Raw genomic sequence first — 22,273 nt, forward strand, 5'->3', positions numbered from 1 at the left:
GACTTTAAAGCGTAACACATTGTGCTTACACTGCTTAACGTACATCTACCAAAAACAATTTATCTACAAAGTAATATGTTGGCCTTTGTGTCCTTTCCCGCTGTATTTTTGTTGTGTAACACAGCATGCAGACGTTGAATTCCCCCTGTAGGAAGCAGCCACAGAGAAGGTAGTGCTGTGCTGACGGAGTGTTGTTGCATCAGGTGAAGTGAAACACACCATTGGTAGGTAGCAGTTAATCTTCCCTAACAATGGCTAACTGGCCCATAATGGGTGGAGTTTAACAGTTGCATTAAGAATATGTTAACATTAGCTGAAGTTTAGTTGAGTTTGTGACAAAATTACCAAGTTAGTGTGTATATTTTTGTCAAACTCCAACCATCACAAGGCCACAGTCAGACAACAAAGAACACCCATTGGTACAGTATGACGCCCTTAGTGCCTTCCTGCTGAAATGGAAAAATATATTGTGGTGCACAGCGGCCACCGCTCCACCACTCCAGACTACGCATCATTTGAGCCGACCATAAATAATAGTCCTTTTTTTATTCTGACTAGCTCAGGCACATTAGTCGGATGGCAACTCGGTAAAATATTGATGATGCATTTTCACTGGGTTTCTTAGGCTGCATGTCCCACAAAGATGTCTCAGAAGCTGTCTGGACAATCGCAGTGCTGCTTCAATCTCAAGTTTAGTTCAGAAAATATTTTGTTCATGCCACCTTAATGTATTGAGACAAATTGTCAGCTTGCATCACACGGCAGCCATTTTTTTTATGCTGAATCAGAGTTGAGGGGCAACAACAGGAGGGACAGGAAATAAAAAACTGTTTTTATAGTACTACAGCAATGTGTGCTGGTGAATGCAGACAAAAATCTCTTAAAGGAAGAGGTGGATATTGTAAATCATATACACATTATCTGATAAACTGTTCACCTGACCTAACTGAAAAGCTGTAAGCCTTTACATTTTCATGAAATCAATACCTATTTTTGATATTTATGGTCTGCATTTTTCTTCAATAGCCACCTAATGTAACACATGCTTCCTGTAATTCCCTTTCTATATATTGTAGTTTTGATTGTTAGTGGCGTACTCCGCCACACCTGTGCTGGATTTACATTGTCTTCATGAGGGACTCACAGGAAACAATGTATGCCTGAAATTCATCTTAATTTTATTTGATTTAGCCTATATCAGCCTTGTAGTTTACTGTTTGCTCTCTGACACCATGTCAGAGCTACATTAAAGGCATACTATGCAGGATTTTATGTTTAAAAAAAACAAACAAAAAAACAATGTATAGACTCAAACAAAACTAATACTTTTCAGTCATCATTTACGACGCATTAGTGTATCAGGGTGTCTACAGGTTTTAGACACTTAAATGTAATGCTTTTTAAGACCTTTTTCAACCAAATTTAAGACTGAGTTTTAGACAAATCATCTTTTTCTAATTCAGACACTGCAGGTAAGTATGAAGGTAATTAGTATGTATGTTGTCCTGTGCAGAGGGAGATTTTATGTTGGAATATAGCTACTAGAGTGCATTTTGCCAACAGGTAAGTGCGAGTATAAAGTAAAAAGACTTATCATTAGGTTAAATGATAAGTTTAAACATTTGTAACATCAGAAATTTGGACTTTCAAGCAGAAGATATTTTAATAAAAAAAGAAATTCAAAGATGGATAAAGAAAATTAGAAAACATGTTTACAGCAACTAAGACATCATAAATTCAAATTTAAGACTATTTAATGACTTTTAAGGCCTAATATTTAGAAAATTAAATTTAAGACTTTTTAAGGACCTGCAGACACCCTGTGTATGAGGATGTAATTTTCTTCAGAGACCCTGCCATTTGCCTGTATTTTCTTATTTATTCTTATTTTGCTGTGTTTGGGTCGTTTATAACTTTATAAAAGCTCATGACCAGGTGCAAAATTGCACTGAATTAGAGGCAGGGGATGAAGAAAGACACAGAGTTGGCATGTTTTCTATTGGATAGGTCGGTGCTGGCGGTTAGCTTAGTTAGCTTGCTAAAATATTCAGTTTAATTGGGTTTTATTTATAAAGCCCAATATCACAAATCACAATTTGCCTCATAGGGCTTTACAGCATTCGACATCCCTCTGTCCCTGGACCCTCACAGTGGGTAAGGAAAAATCAGTATCAGTTTTTCTATTACAAAAAATGTACCATTTCTACAGTAGTGCAGTAGTGCAGTAGCTTGCAGCGTACAAACAAATGGCATAGGGAGGAGGGGCCAAGCATGAATGTAGGTTTTATAAATAGCAATCAACAATTCCTGCATAGTATACCTTTAAGTTCCTGCTAATGCAAACTGACTGCTGCTGTTTCACATATAGTCTAACGCCTTGTTTCTGCCATTAAAAACGTTATTTTTCATAGAGTATAAAAATAAATACAGGGCATAAAAACATAACAACTTCATAATGTAATGGTAAATTAGTAGTATTTACTTGAATATTAATGTACCTGTTATAATCATGTCCCATCACTTCATATGAGAGTTTTTTATTCTGCTAATATTATGCTATGAGTTGTATTAGCTTAAATATAATGCAATTATTAAACTTAATTTGGGTGCTACCTCTGATTAACAATGATGAGTGCTTTCCAGATTTTACATATGCTTTATGGGAATTCACAAAAAGTTGGGAAGCCCGTATAGGAAGTTACAACAAAAGGTTTTGATTCTGAGAAAGTGATTTGGATCTAATCTTTGAGCAAAATCAGCATGCAGTGTGGAGAGAGAAACAATAAAGGGAATAATACACGCTGCTCACGTGATAAAAACACTAAGATCACTATATTTCATATACAAATTGATTACCAACCATGCTAAGACTACATTACTAAATGTATGGGTGGTCATCTTTGCAGTATTTAATTCTATCCTAATTTTCTATTTTTTGCCTTTTTTAAAGTCTGAAATCGGAGGATTTGAAACACTCGTCACGTGTGATATGAGTAAAATATGAACAAGAGAAAAAAAGAGTTCCAATCTTTGGTTAAGATGAAGGTGAAACTGATGAAGAATAATGTAGACGGGGCAGTCAAAGTGCTGCTTGGTAAAAATTCAAGACAAGGATTGTTTTCACAAATGACAATAAAAATGCTGATAAAGTTAATCATGTCTCAGCCACTGCAGTCTGTCACGCTCTGCTAGCCTCCTCCTCACTGTGCTAAGTACTGTATTTACAACATCAACAGGGGTTTGGTGCTCTGGGATCGTCCATCAGGGGAAATAGTGAGTCTGGCTGTCACTGCGCTTGGTGATGACATAATTTTCTGCCCAAAGTCACACTTAATTTACACTACGGAGGAAGTACGTACCTACCTACAGTCAGACTTTAGTTACACTTGCACTGCAGTGGCGGCCTGGGGATGGGATGGAGAATGAGTGTTAATCACAGAGGGAGAAGGTAATGGACAGGGAGGACACAGAGGAACACAGAGAGAGAGGAAGAACTGCAAATATTCTGACCAGACTGTTTACAAATGAAATGCTTGTGTAAAACTAAACAGATTGGAAAAAAATAATATCCTTAATCATTCTTGTGTGTATGTACATACAGTAGAAGGCAGAGAGCTACTTGACACCTCCATTACATAATTCACATATGTCCCATAATTTTATGCGTGTGCGTGCTCTGGAGGACACAGGATTTGCTGACTCTTCAGATGCTATTCTCGGCATGGCTGTATACTGTAACTGTATCATCCTTACATGGGATCAATCGCCTGTTAAAGATGGTATGATCTCCTGTTACCCTTTATTAGATGTATTGATCGCTTCACGGCAGTTACTGAAGCCACAATGTGTCCATACAGTACATACAGGGTGTCTTTTGGGAAAACTAGATGACATGCAACTATATCCTGCTTCCTCTTGTTACATGTATTTAGGCCATATGCATCAGCTGTTGAAGCTCAATCCTTTTAATATTTTAGATATGTATACATCTCATACATATACATATATATTCATCTTTTGTTTTTCTTCTGCGAGGTACAGATCTGGCTTGGACGAAAGAATATTTGCAGACTGTTGTGATGAGGCAACATCGTAAGAGACACAGTGGTATTGTTACACACGTTAGAACATGCAAGACAGATACTGAGTATGATGACATACAGAAGGACACTGACACGGTTTCACACATAAGGAGCTGGCAAGTTAGGGTTAGTATATTTTATTTAGTTGTATCCTGGACTGAGCCACCTACAATAACTGTACGCCAGAAATTGGCTGTGGTGAATAATTTTGCATGAGTACAGGCAAATATTATAAAACCTTTGGTCTTGAAAGGTAATTCCACCATCAATCTATCTTAATCAATATCATAAGAAAGGTAAGCAATTGGGTACATAAGGGTGGAATGAAATGTAGATGGAGAGCGAATGCACCCTGCTAAATATAACGGCTTGTTTATAACTAGGGCTGCAACTAATGTGTATTTTCATTGTTAATTAATCAATGTTGTTGATCATTTTCTCAATTAATCGATTAGTTGTTTGGTCCATAAAATTTTTAAAAATGGTGAGAAAGGTGATAAGTGTTTCCCAAAGCCAAAAATGATGTCCACAACCAAAAGAAAAATCAGTTTACTGTTACAGAGAACTAAAGAAACTAGAAAATATTCACACTAAAGAAGCTGGAATCAGACTCAGACTGATAAATTGATTATTAGATTAGTTAACGATCAATTTAATAGCTGACATGATCGATTAATCGCTTTACCTGTATTTTAAACTAGATTTATTATTTAGATTTGTTTAAACCTCAACATAGTATCGGTTTACAAGTGGTGAAGTTGTTCAATAAATAACATAATCACTATTCTTGGGTCAGTAATCCATTAACAGTTTTCATAATTTAAATTGGTAATTAACAATAAGCTTTTTTGGTCCTTGAAAATGTCCTGAACCAGTGAGATTTGTGCCATTTTTCTGTGAATCAATGTCACTGTTTTGTTGGCAATTTCCTTTGTCATTCCAATTCATAGAAGACAGATAGTTGGTGATGGTAAAACTCAAAGGAGAACACAGGAAGAACATAGGGGAAGTCAAAACATCAAACAACAAAACACAGCTGTACAAAAATCAAAGACATTGATAAAACAAAAAAAACCAACTATAACCACAACAACAAAATATAGTATTCAACATAAAATACAACTTAATCCTGCGCACACTGAAAAGCATTCAAACAACAGCACTACAACACAAAGTCACTTCACAATACTCAATGAAAGATGTACAAAACATGTTAGAAACATATAAATAAGCGCAAAAACCCAAGAAATAAAAGACAAATTTGTACACACATAGTGAGGAAGTGAAAGGAGAGAGAGTGGAGAAGGAGAGACACAGAGAGAGAGAGAGACACAGAGAGAAACAAACGAGATCCTTGAAGAAGGTCTAGAGGAGTGATTGGGAGCGGGCAATCAAAGGGGTGATTGACCGTTTGACCTTAGTGAGACATGCATATTGCATCGGGTGCGTAGGAAGTCAAATGGCCAACAATCAAAGAGAAGAAACTGAAAGGCTGATAAAAAGAAGTTGGAAAAAGACATCTTATGCGTGTATCTACGAAATAAATCACAACTGAAGCACACAAGAATGAGTTTTAGAAAGCGTGAGAATCCCTCTTTAAAAACAGGAAGGAGAACATTTGGTATCAGCGGAGAACAGATAGCTCAGTTTCTATATATTTACTGTTTGTCTTTCCCTAAATCACATATTTTCTTTAGCATGTAAGGTCATGTAAGTTTAAACTTTCTATATGTAGCCAATGCTTCATTTACACACTGGGTGAGAGGTAGCTTTTATGTCTACAAGCCCTGACACACCAAGCCAGCAGTCGGCTCTTGGTCAATGTCACGCCATCGGTAAGCATCTGTCGCCCTTGTATTGGCGGTGTGTCCAACACTGTTGGCAACAGTCAGCCCCTGTCAGTTTTTTTTGGCTGATTCAGCATGTTAAATCAGCATCAGAGACAGCGCATCCCGTTGGTTGATTGGCCAACCTGGTCTCACTCTGAAGTCGTCGAAATCCGGTGCTTGGGCAGTGACTTGCGGAAAACGCCATCCTTTAACGTCAGCATGATACGTGGTTGGTCGCTGTTATAGTTTGACGGTGCTTTGCAGCATCAGGGGGGAAATGCGGTGGGACGAGAAGGAAAGTTAAGGTGACGAAAGTACGAGAAGGGTGAGTGGGAGCTGTGGTGGATTTTTCCTAAACCTAACCACGTGCTTTTGTTGCCTAAACCCAACCAAGTGCATTAGTTGTTCGAGGAAAAAAACATCATTTATTTTGAAAGGGACTGTGTGTAAACTGTAAATTTCCTGTAAAAACAGAAGTGTATTTTGAAAGAAGACTATGCATGTAACAGGCAGAACTTGACATGGCATCCTAGTACATCAACAACCAACGCACCCAGGGTACCTTTCACGTCGTACCTGGACAGTAAATATAATTTGTTCTTCAACATCTGGTTGTGCTGTTAGTGTGCCAACTGGCTAACCAGCGTCTTGAATTCGTCCTGTTGGTCTTCCGGTTTCCCTTTTTTAATGACAAATACAGTAACTGCCACTTGTCAGTATGGAGAGTTATTTCCTCTCACTCAGGCACAGGATGAATGTGCTAGTTGGCTGTAGTCTGTGTGGCATGTTCAGGTGCAACTTTTTGGCCAAGACATAGACGACATGAGGCAACTCAACAGTATGCCTTCATCACTGCTGGTTCTTTGATGTCGGTTTGGTGGGTCTGGGCTGTACACACATGACCTCCTTCTCAAATGCTAGATAACTGGGTTCCAGAGATGGCATTCAACAGTTGATTTTTTTTTGGGGTATTTATGGTAAGCACCACCTACAATCTCTTTCTCCAGTGCACAAAGCTCAACATGATCCCAGCCTAAATGTATGAATTACAGAGTACAACATCCCAAAACCTGACGCTTTGTCCTGATGACTTGAGCACTTATTTCCTTCACTCCTGATTTGCTTTAAAGAGGGATTTTGGCAGCATTTAGATTGCAGTTTATACACGAGAACCACTGAAACTGAAGCAATGTCAGGGACCTGTAAGTGAAGGGCTTGGACAGCTCGAAGGCTTGCTTACCTTAGACAGCATGTAGCCGCTTTTCAATCAAATCTGTCATAGCATTTTGTCTGTCTGTCTTTCTGTCTGTCTGGTCAGTAAGTGTTTCAGTCACCGAGTGCAGCTCATAATCCTTTTGATTTCTATCCAGGTCTCCACAGTACAAATACAAAAGGTCCTGAACTTTGGACTACACTAGGCACTGAAAGCACAGATACATGGTCGAGGGAATAGTATTTCAGATCCATTACACGCTCACAGCACGGTATTTTTTGCGAAGAAGTATTGTGTTGACTGGCTTTGTTTACAAAGCTGAAATAAGACATTGTATAAACAGTTTAAAATGTTTGCTTGTTTTCAGCGTGGCATGTTTCAAGAGGTACTATCCCTTGACCTAGATGGCTCCGCTGACCCCAGTGACCTTTGGGCCTTGGAAAGATGTTTGTCTAACAACACTGCACTCAACTGTGTGATGATATCAAGGCTGGACAATTGATTTGACATCAAATACAGCATATGTACATGTAAGTATGCACATTTTTGAGCCTGAAAAGTATTCTAGTATAAAAGGAACAGGTGCCATTGCCTGAAGAGTATGTAAGTTTAACCTGTGCATGAGTACATGTACATATATAAATATAGAACTGTAAAAAAGGGTGTATTTTTCAAGGCAAATCTGTTCTAAATTGCAGTGAGTGCTTTTGTTTGCCAAGGTGGAGGCCTGTGGGGTAGGGAGTAACACGGAATAAACACAGTCGAAAGGGAAAAAACAAAATTAAGCCACACACGACAACACAAACACGACACTCAGACGGCATTGAGAGGACAGAGACACAGTGTATAACATGTAAGAATGAAAAAGCCCACATACACACGCGTGATATGACACAACCTGAAGAGAGAGACAACAACAACACAGAGGCACATCAGACAACAACGTGACCCGCTGTTCCCAGTTCAATCTTCTTCAGTGTTATGTTTTATTAGTTACTGACACCGGACAACTTTTCACTTGAGCTGCCGGATGTATTTGCACATGTGCGCGCCCCACATGGACGCGTTCTTGCACTCACGACCGTATGCGACACACACAAGTATACACATTTTTGCGCACACTTCTCATTGTGGGTGTATATCACAGAGCAATCCCATTTTCTTTTTCTTTTTACACCTTGTGCACAAAATTTGTTTGCAGGTAGGATAGTGGGCTGAGGTCAGAAATCAGACAATGAGCCCTAAAATGCCACCCAAACCTTAATATTCAGATTGAAACAGTTAGCTCAGCTGTTAAAACTGACAGCACACTTTCAGTCACAGAGAGGGTGACAATTCAGACTCAACTGAACATGTAGACACAACACTGTGAAAATGGTGGTGTATCTGTGGTTTGAAGTCATGCATAGTGTGTGCAGCTCTTTGTGTTAAAGTGTGTGCTGTAGTGGTTCAGTGTAACTGCAAAAAAAAAACAAAAAAAAACATGCTATGTGATGGAGAGCCAGATCAAAATTTCAGTATGTTCTCAGTCAAAAGTTGACTAAGCTACGGGCTCCTTTATTTTATTTTTTAACCTGTTTTCAGTGTTACCTCTGGTCTATGGTTTGATCCAGGAGGAGGTGGAGTTTGCATTGAGGTCCTGCTGTAACAGAGACCCTTCCATCTTATACCAATCCTCAGTCAGAGGGGAGTCTGGGCTGGGTGCCAGGGCTGCTGCCTCTAGTTTGTTGTCAACAAGGGGGGTGTTGAAAGTTTGGAGGGAGTGTGAGGGAGTGTTTTGGTGCAGGTTGGCGGCAGTGGTGGTGGTTGAATTGCAGTAGTAAATGAATCAAGGTGTTAGGTTTTCATGAGCACAAAGATAATGCACATGGGGTTTAAAAAAAGGGGGGGGGGGGGTAGTGGGGGAGGAGGGGGCGGGGTTACAGTGTAGCACAAAGGAAAAGAAGGGAGGGAAATGAGAGCATGGGTTTTAAGATGGGGCAGAGGAGGAAGGGGGTCAGGAGGGGAAATGTGCGGCAGGTTAGGGAGGGAAAGTCATCACAAAAGGTAAAGGAGGGGGGGCAAGGGGGAAAAAAACAGGATGATGCAAGGCAGGAGAGAGAGAGAGAGAGAAACAGAGAGGGAGAAACAGAAGTGACGAGAAGTAAATTAATGCATGGTCAACTGTCTGAGTCCAGAAGACAGAGAAAGACTGAGATCGTTTATGAGCATGGATGAATGTGACATCATGGGACACAGAACAAAATGCACAGACACCATGGAAAGATGGAAAATGTGACTGTGGAGAAGAGAAAGAAAAAAGGAGAGAAGTAGAGGGGACAGAAAATCTTGTCTGACAGAAGAAATAAAATATGATACCAAGCAGTGATGGAAACACAGACAACATGAGTGTGAAGAGGTGGAAACAGTAGAAGCAGAGCAGAAGTGTGTATGCTTGTGTTGTAACTGCCTGACTGTGTATGTGTGTGTATGTTTTGCTGCTAGCTGTGATTGGAGCCTTCTATCTGTAGTCAAGACATCCAAAGTTCAAGTGTGCTCTTCCATCCAACCCATCTTTCCTAAATGTTTGGATCTTCTACATACAGTAACCTGTGTGTAGATATCTGTATCAGCTGCACACTGGACGTATATGCTATATATGTTTGCAATATGTTGTGCCTGGTGTCTTGCTGTGTGGATTTGTTTACATAAGATGTGCATGTTTTCATGTCCGTCTCCCGGTGTGAAACGTACCTTTCCGCACATTCCCATCTGTGGCACGGAATTCCCTGGTGTTGAGCAGGAAGCAGGCGCGGTCCTGCTGGTAGCGTTCCCGGGTAGGCCCTCGCCCAATAGGGCTCCTCTCGTCTGGGCTCAGCACCTGGTCGATGGTGGGACAGTCCTCGTTAGCCAGGGCGGCCGAGGCCGCGTCACCATTCTGCTTAGAATCTGGAGGGAAGGTGGAGGAAAACCACAGAGGAGGATTATGAGAAAACCGTCGAGAAAAGCATCTGGTGTTGTGTTAAGTTATATTGTGGATAAACTGCAAGAACATACATCAACAACAACAGTGACAAAGTTTTTGGGTAATGTATTAGAGAAACCTACCCAAACTTTGCTGCAGCATTACAGCCTCCTGAATGTACACATTTGTTTGTCCGTTTCTATTTCACATAACTACATTTTTGGATGTTCTTTGCTGTTAAGGGACAGTCTGCCCCTAAATCAAAAATAGAGCTTTTTATTTAGTTAGATTGTTTTGTTGTAAGTTGCTGAATGTTGGAGATATTGGCCGTAGAGATGTGGAACTGGATGGCACTATTTTCTTTCTACCGAACTACACCAGCCAAACACATCACCACACAGAAGGAATCGTGCTAGTGCCACTAAGCTAGCAAACTGTACAGCTTAGCTGAGGAGGACACCATCACTGTTTACATCTTGTCACAAGCACAAGCCTCTCGACCATGAGTAGATGCACACTTCTTCTGTGTGGTGATTCGGTTGGCAGAAAATAGTTCCTACATGAAACTGCTCACAACAAGGTCTGTGGATTATCTTGAGTAACCAGGTCATGATTTCTGGAAAGAGGCATTGCTGTTGAGTTTTTCAAATTAATGTTTTTGGCGCTTTGAGCACCACAAGCTGAGTGTCATAGTTGCATTATATCCAAGAGAAGGCAGACATCTCTACGGTGATATCTCCAACACTCTGCAACTCACACCAAATCTTATCAACCTAGACTGATAACAGGTAACAGGAAAAATATGTATGGTTGATGTTGGGGTGAATTGTCCCTTTAATCACATGAAAAAATGTCTTATTACTTCAGGCTCTGGTATGTTGGCATTATTTTAAATTTTTAAAAGACAAGACAATTGTCCAACAGAGTAACCAGTCCCTGTATGAATACAGCAGGCCTGAACCTTGGTAAACCGTCAAACATGTTGAGTGGTGAATAACATTCATTACTGATTGGAAGTGACAGATGTAGTGGTCACCCCCATGTTCACTGAGGCGTTATGATAAAATATGTTACCATCATGTGGCGATGATACTGCAGAGCTGTCTTTGAGCCAGTGATACAACTGCCCGATTAAAAAAAAAAAAAATCTACCGACTCAACCTACAAGAAACCTTTTTAGTCTGGAGGGAAGCCAAGCAGACGAGATGGAGTAAAAGCACTGATGAAACCAATATTTTCAGGCTGGCTGATGACTAAGGCAGTAAAGTAATGCATTAAAAGGTGCATTATTGTTGCATGTGGCTGGTGTCTGATGCTGCAGCATGTAAAGGGAAAACAAAAAGGCAAATTACCTCCCCTCTTGATTTTACTGCTAATGCCGGAGAGAAAATATGTGCAGTCAGCCCAAATTGAGACGCATTAAGCTGTTTTAATAGATAATTGAGTTCATTTTCCTTCCACAGTGTTTGTTCTTCACTGACAGATGGGTGCCTTAAGGCAACTGTGGACCTACCAGTTGATCATAAATTACACATGAGTTCTGATGGGCCAGTGAGATCTCCGGGGTGGATCCAGAATCAACTATGCATCACTTCTTGATAGTATTCTCACTTCTTTCTTTGGCACTCTATTCCTCGACTGGACCTCTGAAGTCATCACTATGTACGCCTAAAACTGCCATTAGTAAACTGTTATACTTCCCCTGAAGCATGCTGGTCAGGTATTTGCTGATGAAGATATTTTTTCTTAAAATGAAGGGACTTAAAAGTCCAGTGGGCAGGATTTAGGGGAATATTTGTTCACTTAAAATTAAGAACTGTAGGGTGTTCATGACCTTAGAATGAGCCATCTATATCTACATAGGGAGCAAGACCTCCTCTGCGGAGTCTGCAGAGTTCGTCATGTTTGAAAGACAAACCAAATACTGGTTCTTCCATTTTTGCATTGTAGCTTTTTTGCTTTGTTGCATTCTCGCTTTGGCCACTGTAGTTGGAAGCCCCTTCGCAGTGGGCAGTGTTGAAAAAAAAAGTTGCTTTATTCAGTGTTTTTACTGGTTTAAATCACCGGGTCTGTTTGTTTGGGGAGGATGAGACCTCTGTCGATAATTCGGCTCCTTTTAAAAACCCTCCTGAACAATGAACACTGAACCGTGAGAAGTTTCAGCTGGTTGCAATCTGCAAGCCTCAGTGGTAAATCTCCCTAAATCTCACACACTGGATCTTTAACATGAAAAAATAAATCTTACCTCTATTAATCTCTATAATTTCTTCTTGGGCGAGAGGACAGTCACCCCCAATGCCTCCAGACCCCATCACTCCACCGAGGACGTTTCCCAAGAGCCTTTGTGGTGATGCGGTAGCCATAGCCAGGGCATCTGGCTTGCAGTAGTTGGGGGACCCTGGTTGTGGTGCTCGGGGGATATGTTTGTTCTTCTTTTTGGGCAGCTTTTGTTTGGCCATGGCCAGAGAGTAGTACATGCCGAAGTTGTTGACAATGACGGGCACAGGCATGGCAATGGTCAGCACACCAGCCAAGGCACACAGAGCACCCACCAGCATCCCTGACCATGTTTCTGGGTACATATCTCCATAGCCCAGTGTGGTCATGGTCACGACAGCCCACCAAAATCCAATGGGAATGTTCTTGAAGTTGGTGTGGGCGCTGGCTGTCGGGTCGTCTGGGTCTGCGCCAATTCGTTCGGCATAGTAGATCATGGTGGCAAAGATGAGGACACCAAGGGCTAAGAAGATGATGAGCAGGAGGAATTCATTGGTGCTGGCACGCAGAGTATGGCCCAGGACACGGAGACCCACAAAGTGGCGGGTCAGCTTGAAGATTCGGAGGATACGGACGAATCGGACAACACGGAGGAACCCCAGGACATCCTTGGCAGCTTTGGAGGACAGACCGCTCAGGCCCACCTCCAGGTAGAAGGGCAGGATGGCGACAAAGTCGATAATGTTGAGGCTGCTCTTGAAGAACTCAAGCTTGTCTGGGCAGAAGGTGACTCGCAGCAGGACCTCAATGGTGAACCAGATGACGCACACGCCCTCCACGTACGTCAACCAGCTGTCAGTCACCACCTCGTATACGATCTCCTCACGGGTCGAGTTGCCAACCGTGACATTCTCTGTCTTGTTGAGGATGGTGTTGAAGGCCTCATGCGTCTCCATGCAGAAAGTGGAGATGGAGATGAGGATGAAGAATAGGGAGCCAAATGCCACATACTGGAAGAAAGAAGGAAAGAAAGAAAGAAAGAAAGAAAGAAAGCAGCAAACAGAAAAAAACATTAAAAAGGAAAGCAAAGGAAGGAGAAAGTCAAATCAAGAAAATTCAGCAAGGCAAAGAGAACACAGAAAGCATAAAGGAAAAACTACAGATCTGGTGAAGTTTGAAACCTCATGGCAACAGCAGGGAAAAACAACTGGTGTATGTGCGACCCGCCTACATACACAAGTGTTAAATGCTACACTATGCACAGAAAACTATTACTCACTACTTCGCACTGTAATCTACACTGAGGTCTTCACATCTCTGAAACTGTCTTTTTGTTAGGCCCAAATCTGTTGTGTAAAAATGAATAATAAACAAAACAAAAATGGCCTGTTTTGTAACGGAGGGCGAGTGAATGTGCCCCGGAAAGGACAATTTGACCCGTTGTGATCAAAGTCCAAGGATAATCAGACTCATTAGGCTTGATCAAATTATATCTGACAGTTGTAAATGATTGTGATGAGCGATGAAGCCATAAAAATAGATGTGCTGTCAGTATCATATCATGTGCTGTCAGGAAATTATGACTTACAGTGATTTTAAGTTAACCAAATTATTAATAGTGCTGAGTTTAATATTGAAAAGGTCAGATTACTGTAATATTATTGTATCTTATATATTTGTTGTGAACTATTACTTTTGGGTTCATTTAGAAAAACACTCAAAGCCTTAATCGCCTGGGACCTGAACCCCACTCAAGAAAATAGTGAGGTCCTTGCTGACATTTATTGATCTGGAAGGACCTTTTAAAATGTAATATAGGAAGGAAAGTGCATAAGAAAACAAGAGAAAATCACAATGCATTCATGTAATCCTGAATCCAAAGCAAAAATGGAAAAATGGGTTGATAATTAAATACGATGCTCCTAATTTATTTGTTGTACTCTGCTAGAGAGGACACAGGAAAGGATGGAGGGAGGACAAGAGATGAAAAACGTGTAAATAAAATCAATAAATAACTGATAATATGTGTGTCATAGTCCACCAAATAAATGGGACCATCTGTGTTGTAAGAGTGAAAACATCAAGTTTGGTGCAACAGTGAAAGCGAGCCCCAGTTTTCCTGTTAACATACATTTGTTTACAGACTCACAGTATGATGTCAGACCCTGCAAACCATCAGTTAACTTATGTAAGCTATGTTGAATATTTAGAAAGCTACACTGTTTACAACAACATCATTTTTCGTTTCAATCATGCTGATTCCCCTCCACTCGATTGATGGTCCAAGCAAGCTGCAGGGTAGCATTACACATCACATCAATTAGCCTTCTTGAGTCGTCTTGTCAATTTAGACTTCAATAAATATTAGATAAAAAGACATTCTGGATTTCGTTAAGCAATAGACACTGAACATTTTCTAGTGTTTAATGTTTTTAAAGTGTGGATTGGTTCATAAAAATGAAGACTGCATATGTGTGTGACTGCAATCACTGTTTGTTAGGTGTAATTTCATAAAGGCAGAAGCTGCTTGCACCCAGGTGTTTCTTTAACAGGAACAGGTCCGGCTACACTGAATCTATTATATGATGTATTTAAAGTGTCAGATCAGCCTAAACAAAACTGGTTTGGGCGGATTTTTTTGGCAGACAAATTTAGCAAAGCAACATTTTTTTGCAGCAGGTTGTGGTGAACATTTTAAAATGTGGCACTCTTATGAATATTGTAACTGGCTATCAGCCTCAAAAAACTTTGATACAATACCTTAAAAAATATCAATATTCAATAGCATTGTAATACCACAGGGACCAAAATGTCCCCAGAAATACACTGTCATTTTGACAGTGTATTTCTGGGGACATTTTGCTGCGAAGCGAGTGCTTTTGACTCTCGCGCTCAGAGGAGGAGAAACTTTCCACCATACGGCTGTGAGATAACATCATCTTCTTTCTTCTGCTTTTGAGTGGTTAATTTCTAATCACAGATACTTAATGTGAGAGAGTCTCTAGCTTTAGTTTGATGTTTAGCGTCAGCAAAAATGTTATTGCACATTTCTGATCTATCGTTAGCGCCGTTAGCTTGTTTACTATATAACATGAATGCTGGTGTCACACTGAACGTCCCGCTGAGCCCTGTTTAGGGCTTAAAACCCAGAGAATATCCAGGATTCGCTTGTACTAGCCCTAACTAGGGTTGGGTATCATTTGGGTTTTTTCCGATACCGGTGCCGAACTGATACTTTTAAAACAGTACCAGTGCTTAAACGGTGCCTGAACCGATACCTCAAAATATGAGGTTTTTTATGGAGGTTGAAAAGTGTGTGAGTATTTTGAGTAACAGTTTTAAGTTATTATGAAAACAATGTTTTTATTTATTGCTGAGGCAAATTAGAAATACCTAGAAATAAATAGGTAAATGAACTCTATTAACAATTTTACACTTAACAAATTAACATTTAACAACAATTAACATTACAATAATATTAACTCTATTAAAGTCCGGTCTCTGTAGGCAGGCCAGGCTCCGTAAATGGCAACAAAAACATTTGGGTCCAGGCTGTACCAACCAGCGAGCGTGAGACCAGCGAAAGCAAGCACACATACACACGCACATGAACGCGGTGCCCATGTCTCACGGTCTCACGCAAGCGCGCACACATGAACGTTTGAATCTGGGGAACTGTAACGCTAAGGCCACACCGCCCGCGGAAGCGCCGCGAATAGCCTCGAAGCGCCGAGAAGAGAAGGCAGTTTCCTTTCGGCGCCTATGTTAACCGACTGTGTCGTCCACATTGGCCGCGCTGCGCTGGGAAGCTCCGCGGCAGGCTCACGATTTGCAGCGATCAGTTCGGCGTCTGGTCTATTTTCTGCGCGAGCCGCGAGCAAATCTGACAAGCCAGGCAGTGAAAAACAAGAGCTGGGAGCAGAATCGCTTGTCGATGGTGTGGAGAAATGCGCGTCTGATGTGAACGGAGGTGCTCCGGCGCGCGTGAGAATTTCGGTGCGCTGCGCTTCCGCAGGCAGTGTGGCCCTGGCGTAAGCCTCCATTAGGTGGAGTTGTGTTGCTACCCCCTCTCCCCTGGGATCTCTGCAAGTGTTGTGAGGACTTCACTTAAGCCTCTCTCGGCATATGGGTGAGTAGATAATGGGTGAATTTTCATGTTGGGTGCACTATCCCTTGACGGGTGTGTCCAGGTTAACTAGCAGCTATCGCTCATTCATGTGACAGAGTCACGGAGGAGGGGGGGGGCGAGCTAGCTCGGTTGTGTTTGAACGTAAACAGAAGTGACACCCAAAGGTGCTTAGCGTGCCTTTAAATAATATTATACACTCAACAAATGAACGAATGAGTGATTGAATGATTCTGTTACGTGTAATGTCCAATAGAGGGAGACAAAGCATTAAAAAAAAGCACAGAAAGGAGGCACCGTAATGTGCGTTTTGTTTCGGTCCGGTAGGTATCGGTTGCATAGGTACCGGTTCCATATAAGCACAGACTTTCGGTACCCAACCCTCGCCCTAACCATGACCTCTTTGTCCTAATCTTAACCACTACCAAGCTCTACGCATCAGCTTAACTGGTACAAGCCAATCACATGGCATCGCATGTGCGGGGGATCCATACAAATGTGTCATAGGGATGGGTGTAAATAGCCGAATAGCTGCAGTGTGACTATTCTCCACCGGGTGAAAATAGACACTTCACACAGTTAAGACATTAATAATTTTTGTGTCATAAATATTAAACATCTTGTCCTTGAAGAGAACTTGAGGTTTACGTGACAGTATGTTTGTTACTGTAAAGCTTACGCTGCCTTCGCTGACTTACCGTCAGTATTTTACTGTTTAATATTAAAGTCTCTGTTTCGAATTAAAATGTTTTAACTGGCTTCTGCCTCTAACCTCCTCCACATCTTGGGAGTATTGTATTGGTATCCTTTCTACAAGTGTCATCCTTCCTATACTACAACTTCCTACAGCTCCATGCTTGCTTGTTTACCTCCAAAACTTTGTCCTTGGGGTAAATTTCCTGGACAGAGAGCAAAAAGTATATTTATTTTTATTTTTCAGGTTGCCTTTTCAAAAGCAATTTTCTTCGCATCGACCATCTGTGTGATCTGCAACTTTCCATACCTACCCAAGCTTATCATTCTACTGTAACCCATTCAGTAGTCGCTGAATCAATGACAGTAGCGTGATAACACCAGTGTGTGCGTGGCTGCTGCACAATCTTTCCCCCATTGCGGTCCATTCCTACAAGCCCTGCAGTGTATTTATAGATGCAGTATACTTTGTGCTTTATCAAATAAATAATAAAACAGACATGGCCTGAAGAGCAAAAGAGAAAAGGTAATTCATACTTGAGTGGAGCCCATATATATAAGAAGCCTGAGTGCCTTCAGTGTATTGTGCGTGTCACCGTGTATTTTCAACATTATGCACTTATGTAATATCAAGAGCAACATACTTATAAGAGGACGCTTTATAACTAAGCAAATGGAGGGAACCAGTTTGGGTTATTTTTCTTGAAAAGGTCTTGCTTCTCTCTCGCAGCTTTTTCTTTGATTTGGAAATTGGATGAGAGCCTACACATATTTCCTCCAAGTGCCTTCATGACAGAAGCAGACTTAGCAGAAGACTTACAGCTTTATTGAGATTAGCTGACGAGCGTTTACCCAAAGACGTGACCTTGCAGGAAAGTCAGAGATGCAAGTCAATGTCCAATTTGTAGTTTTAAGATGTTTTGTTGGGGTAAATTTGTGGTTAAGTTAAATCAAGACTTCGCAATTGTGAGTTTTTTAAGGATTATTTCTTTGTATCTTAAATAGTTTGAGGTACCAGGTTTGTTCCAGGTCATGTGCTCCTCTATCTTCTGTCATTCTCGCAACCCTCTACCCCCACACTCCCAATCTCGCCCGCCTTTTTTTTCCCTCTCCATCTCCATCTCTTCTCCCTACCTCTTTTCTCCTCCGCTATGTTTCTCGCTAGTTGGTGTCTGACCTACTTTCTCAGATTGCTGCAGTGCTCTCCCCCTCTGTATCATGAAAACACACACACACACACACACACACACACACACTGAGGTTCTCAATCACCCTCCTACCTCTACCCCTATACCAGCCCCCACCCCCCCCCACCCCCGTCCCAGAGAAGCAGGATAGCACCAGTGGGACCTGCTCAGGATGCTCCCTCATTGGCTGAACACCAGAAAACCTTCACATGTACAAATCAGGACAATGAGGAGAGTTTTGCCCTGAAGTGTTAGGCACTTATTTTTTTATGTTACCGTTGCCATTATTCCTTACTATGGCATTAATGATATATAACAACGGTTTGACTGAGGGGATGAGCAGCACATGGTACTTGTAGAAAGTAGTAAAATGTTGAGGATGATTTAAAGTGTGAGATCTGCCCTCAGATACCCCTTTTACACCAAATTAGCTCTGGTTCTTGAGCCAGTTCCCTTCAGGATTCATGGATCCTCGGTATTATCTAGTGAACCAGTCCACATTTGCAGCAGTTTTTTTTTTTAGCAGAGCCATTGTTATCTAAGACGCATCATTGGAGTGGATTGTACAATGCAAAACAGAAGTACACAGCAACAGCAAGATGGTGGATTTCATCGATTACCTGCGAGCTTTTGTTCTGTTATCACCGATATTAATTATTACAAAAAACAAGCGCTGACCACAGTGGCGTAAGGTAGTCACAATGGGCCCCAGTGCACACTATTATGAGTTGCTAGTTATGAAGCACACACACATAGAGTGTTAGGCATGTATATATTACCATCAGTGTGTCTTACTGCCACTTGTATGCTATATTAACTTGCAGATGTGCCCATCAGATTTTGCACCTAAACTAGCTACTGTAAATCGTATTGTCTCATTACATGTTTAAACAGAGACTTAATATTGGACAGCATCAACATACATGTTACCCAGAAATACTCATTATATGTCTGTCACTCTGACATCTCTCCAATTTGTGCATGTATAGGTCCTGTTTGTGCATGTGTGTGTCTTTCAGACCTGTGTGTAATTGACAAGCAAGAGTGAAAACATTGAATTTCTCCTCAGGGGGATTAATAAAGGAAATAAACTTATAAACTTATAACTTATATGGCAAAAACTACAAAAGAAAATAGAAAATTATTAGTTTAACTAAATATTTTTTGTAGTTAAATTATAGTTTTTCTTTTAGTTTATGTTGAATAAGCATACAAGCTTGTTATAAATTGATACTATTTTACAAAAACAGAAAACCATGATGGAGATGGCTTCGCCTCTTTGAGGGCATTTATAGAAATTCGCACCATTTTTGATTCAACAAAAGTTCTTCTTTGAACATGGGTGTATTTCCAGGTGGCAATCAGGCCCCTCCACCCAGTTGCACTGCTTGCACTGTCTATATTTACGCCCCTGACTGACCAACTATTGATGCTACGCAGAGCTGGGCAATATGGCTAAAATGTTATCACGATCTTTTTTTTTTAAACAGTAATTATCACTATAAATGTCAAAGGATTATTTCTTTTTTCTTCGTTTACAGGGTGATTTTTGCTCCTGAGTAAAAGTTACTGTCAGAACATGACCAACACTTGCCAAACAGGGGAACATTTCACAAATCTGAGGTAGATTCAGAACAATTTTAATCAAAATAATGTCAATAAATAAAACAATAAATACACAAAGAAATCTTAACTGTGGTCAGGAGCATGTTAAACTCTTTGTGTAGATGGTTTAAGACAGTTTCTAAGTGTTTTAGTTGACAATGGAGACAAAATTGGTGGTCAGTATTTTTTGGACAAGTTTTAAACCCACAGTGTTAATTTCTCCCATTTCTCAATCGAAACAAGAACAAACGACAGACTGATGATGTCGCGAGGTAGTGTGGGATCATTTATTGCAGATGAAAGTCTACCTGACGTGACTGGGGCAGAAATCGTGTTTACGGATGAGGAAATGAATTAAAGTTTTATGTATGTCACCTTTAGTCATGAGATGTCATTTCATTTTAATAAAATAGCCGCAAGTCAGTCAGGTTAGCTTGCTAACTCGTCATCTACTTTTACTCCTACTGTGACTTCTTCTTCTTCTTGTGAAAAATGGCAGGTGGAAACTGGTGTTGAAGGTGCATAAACGCCCCTGCAACAGGCATATGGGTGGTTTAATTATATAGAGGATTTATCAAACATTTATTATGCCTCTATTGAGGAAAATTATGTTGAGATAATTACTGTTATCATTTTATCAGCCAGCCCTAGTTAAGAAGATGTAAAAGACTACTATGTACAAGACTCCATCCTCTTTCCAACCTGTAGATTATGACACGCCCACTGATGTTGTCACTGCTTTTTAGGTTTTGAATCAATATATTTTTGGTCAAAATACTCTGAATAGTTTAAAATTAAGGTGTGCAGCCTGGAACACAACCTGAGCCATTGTTGGTTGAAAAGAGGTAAAAGTGAGCTATTTAATGCTGCACTGCTTTTAGACCTGAAGAATACTTTCATTACACATAAACACAAACACAAGTAGCAAAACTGCAGCAGCATCATATCTTCTATGTAGGCTACACAGGTGGAGACACAGGAGGGGGCGGACAGGTGGGAGGGAGACCAGACGATGTGGATCCATGCATAGAGAAGCACAAAGGGAAAAACAAGTTGAAGCAATCCACCAGAAAGGACAGAGCATGATAAAAGTGAGAGAAGGTGAGGGCCGAATGCCAAAAAAGTTCAAACACTGACAGAGGGAAAGTATCCTGAGCTTAAGTTTTACTAAGATAAGCTGTAACATTATCGGATAAGCTAAGGTAGCTCATGGTTTTGATGATGTTAAAGGGATGTGACTGTGTCTTGAAGACTTTTAAAAAGACAAGGGGGAGCACCGAAGAAACGACAGTGAGAGTGAGATGAAAAGGAACAGAGGGAAAGCTATCAGGAGTTTGAAGGCTAATAGGAAATGACAGGCCATGGCCATAAAAGCAACTTCTGTCAACCAGAGGGACAGAGGGAGTTCTGTGTGTGTTTTTCCTATATAGTATAAAATGTTAGAATCTTGTCCAGCAAAATAAATACATTCCACTAAAAGTTGCATTTAGCAAGATATACTGTATTATCAAATACACCCATCTTATGACATTGATGTCAGGTTCAAACACAGAGGAGTTTGCAGGTGATGTAATGGAGCCACATTCACCCAGTTTGAATGTTATCACTCGATAAAATGGGCGTTATTATTGGTTATCAGCCTCATAGATATGGGTTAGAAGGGTCCTGCTGCACAGACTAGTAGGTTAGGGCAGCCCTATAGTACATTCAGAATGCTGTTATCAACCCATTAAATGTGTCTTTTGTTAAGCGCCAACAGAGTAAGTCAGAAAATGTGACGTTACTTTAAGAAACAAGGAAGTCTACACAGGGAGGGTGTCGAGGTGGCAGATTGGTCAAACACAGGACTTTCACCCAGGAGACTGAGATTTGTATCCCGTGTGAAACCAAAAGTCAGAGTTCTGTTATTTTGACTTCGTGACATATGTCAAGTGATGTTACGTTAATAAAATAGAAACTTATTTTTTTCCTTTTTTCTATTTTTCTAAACCTAACCATGTCGTATTGGCACCTAAACCTAGGAAAAATGAACATGAAAGCTAAAGACACTGCTCCAATGCCAACAGGCATTTAACCCTTTGAAATGGGGGGCGACATCCCTTTTGTGCTGCTTTCAGATGCTTTTCGCAAGTATTTAACCCTTTGAACCCTGAGCAAATTGGTGCTATTTATTTCAAGAACATGGGAAAAAAGGTAATAAGGAACTTGATAAGAAATGTCCCACAAATTGCAAAAAAAAGTTCATATATTTAGAAAAAAAAATTAATCGGGGAAAAAAGAAAAAAGCGAGGAGGAAAAACTACATTTTTAATTATTATTATTATTATTATTGTTACATTTTAAAATTATGTTGCAGGACCGTTTTCATCTTCCAGGT

At 40.6% G+C, this 22,273-nt stretch overlaps 1 protein-coding gene across 4 annotated transcripts in view; it reads right to left on the reverse strand.

Moving 5' to 3' along the window:
* LOC125881260 (potassium voltage-gated channel subfamily C member 1-like) overlaps positions 1-22,273 on the reverse strand; it is a 64,250-nt gene that overhangs the window by 11,883 nt on the left and 30,094 nt on the right. For 3 of the 4 annotated variants that reach the window (XM_049564349.1, XM_049564346.1, XM_049564348.1), the window contains exons 3-4: positions 12,314-13,295; positions 9,858-10,052 (exon numbers count right to left, since the gene is read on the reverse strand). In XM_049564349.1, coding sequence (XP_049420306.1) covers positions 9,858-10,052; positions 12,314-13,295 — 1,177 coding nt within the window. Of the gene's footprint in view, positions 1-8,714; positions 8,844-9,857; positions 10,053-12,313; positions 13,296-22,273 lie in introns of all 4 variants that reach the window. The other variant, XM_049564347.1, reaches the window with a different exon arrangement.

Source organism: Epinephelus fuscoguttatus, linkage group LG20 (genome assembly GCF_011397635.1).
Source record: "Epinephelus fuscoguttatus linkage group LG20, E.fuscoguttatus.final_Chr_v1".
NCBI classification, from domain to species: domain Eukaryota; kingdom Metazoa; phylum Chordata; class Actinopteri; order Perciformes; family Serranidae; genus Epinephelus; species Epinephelus fuscoguttatus.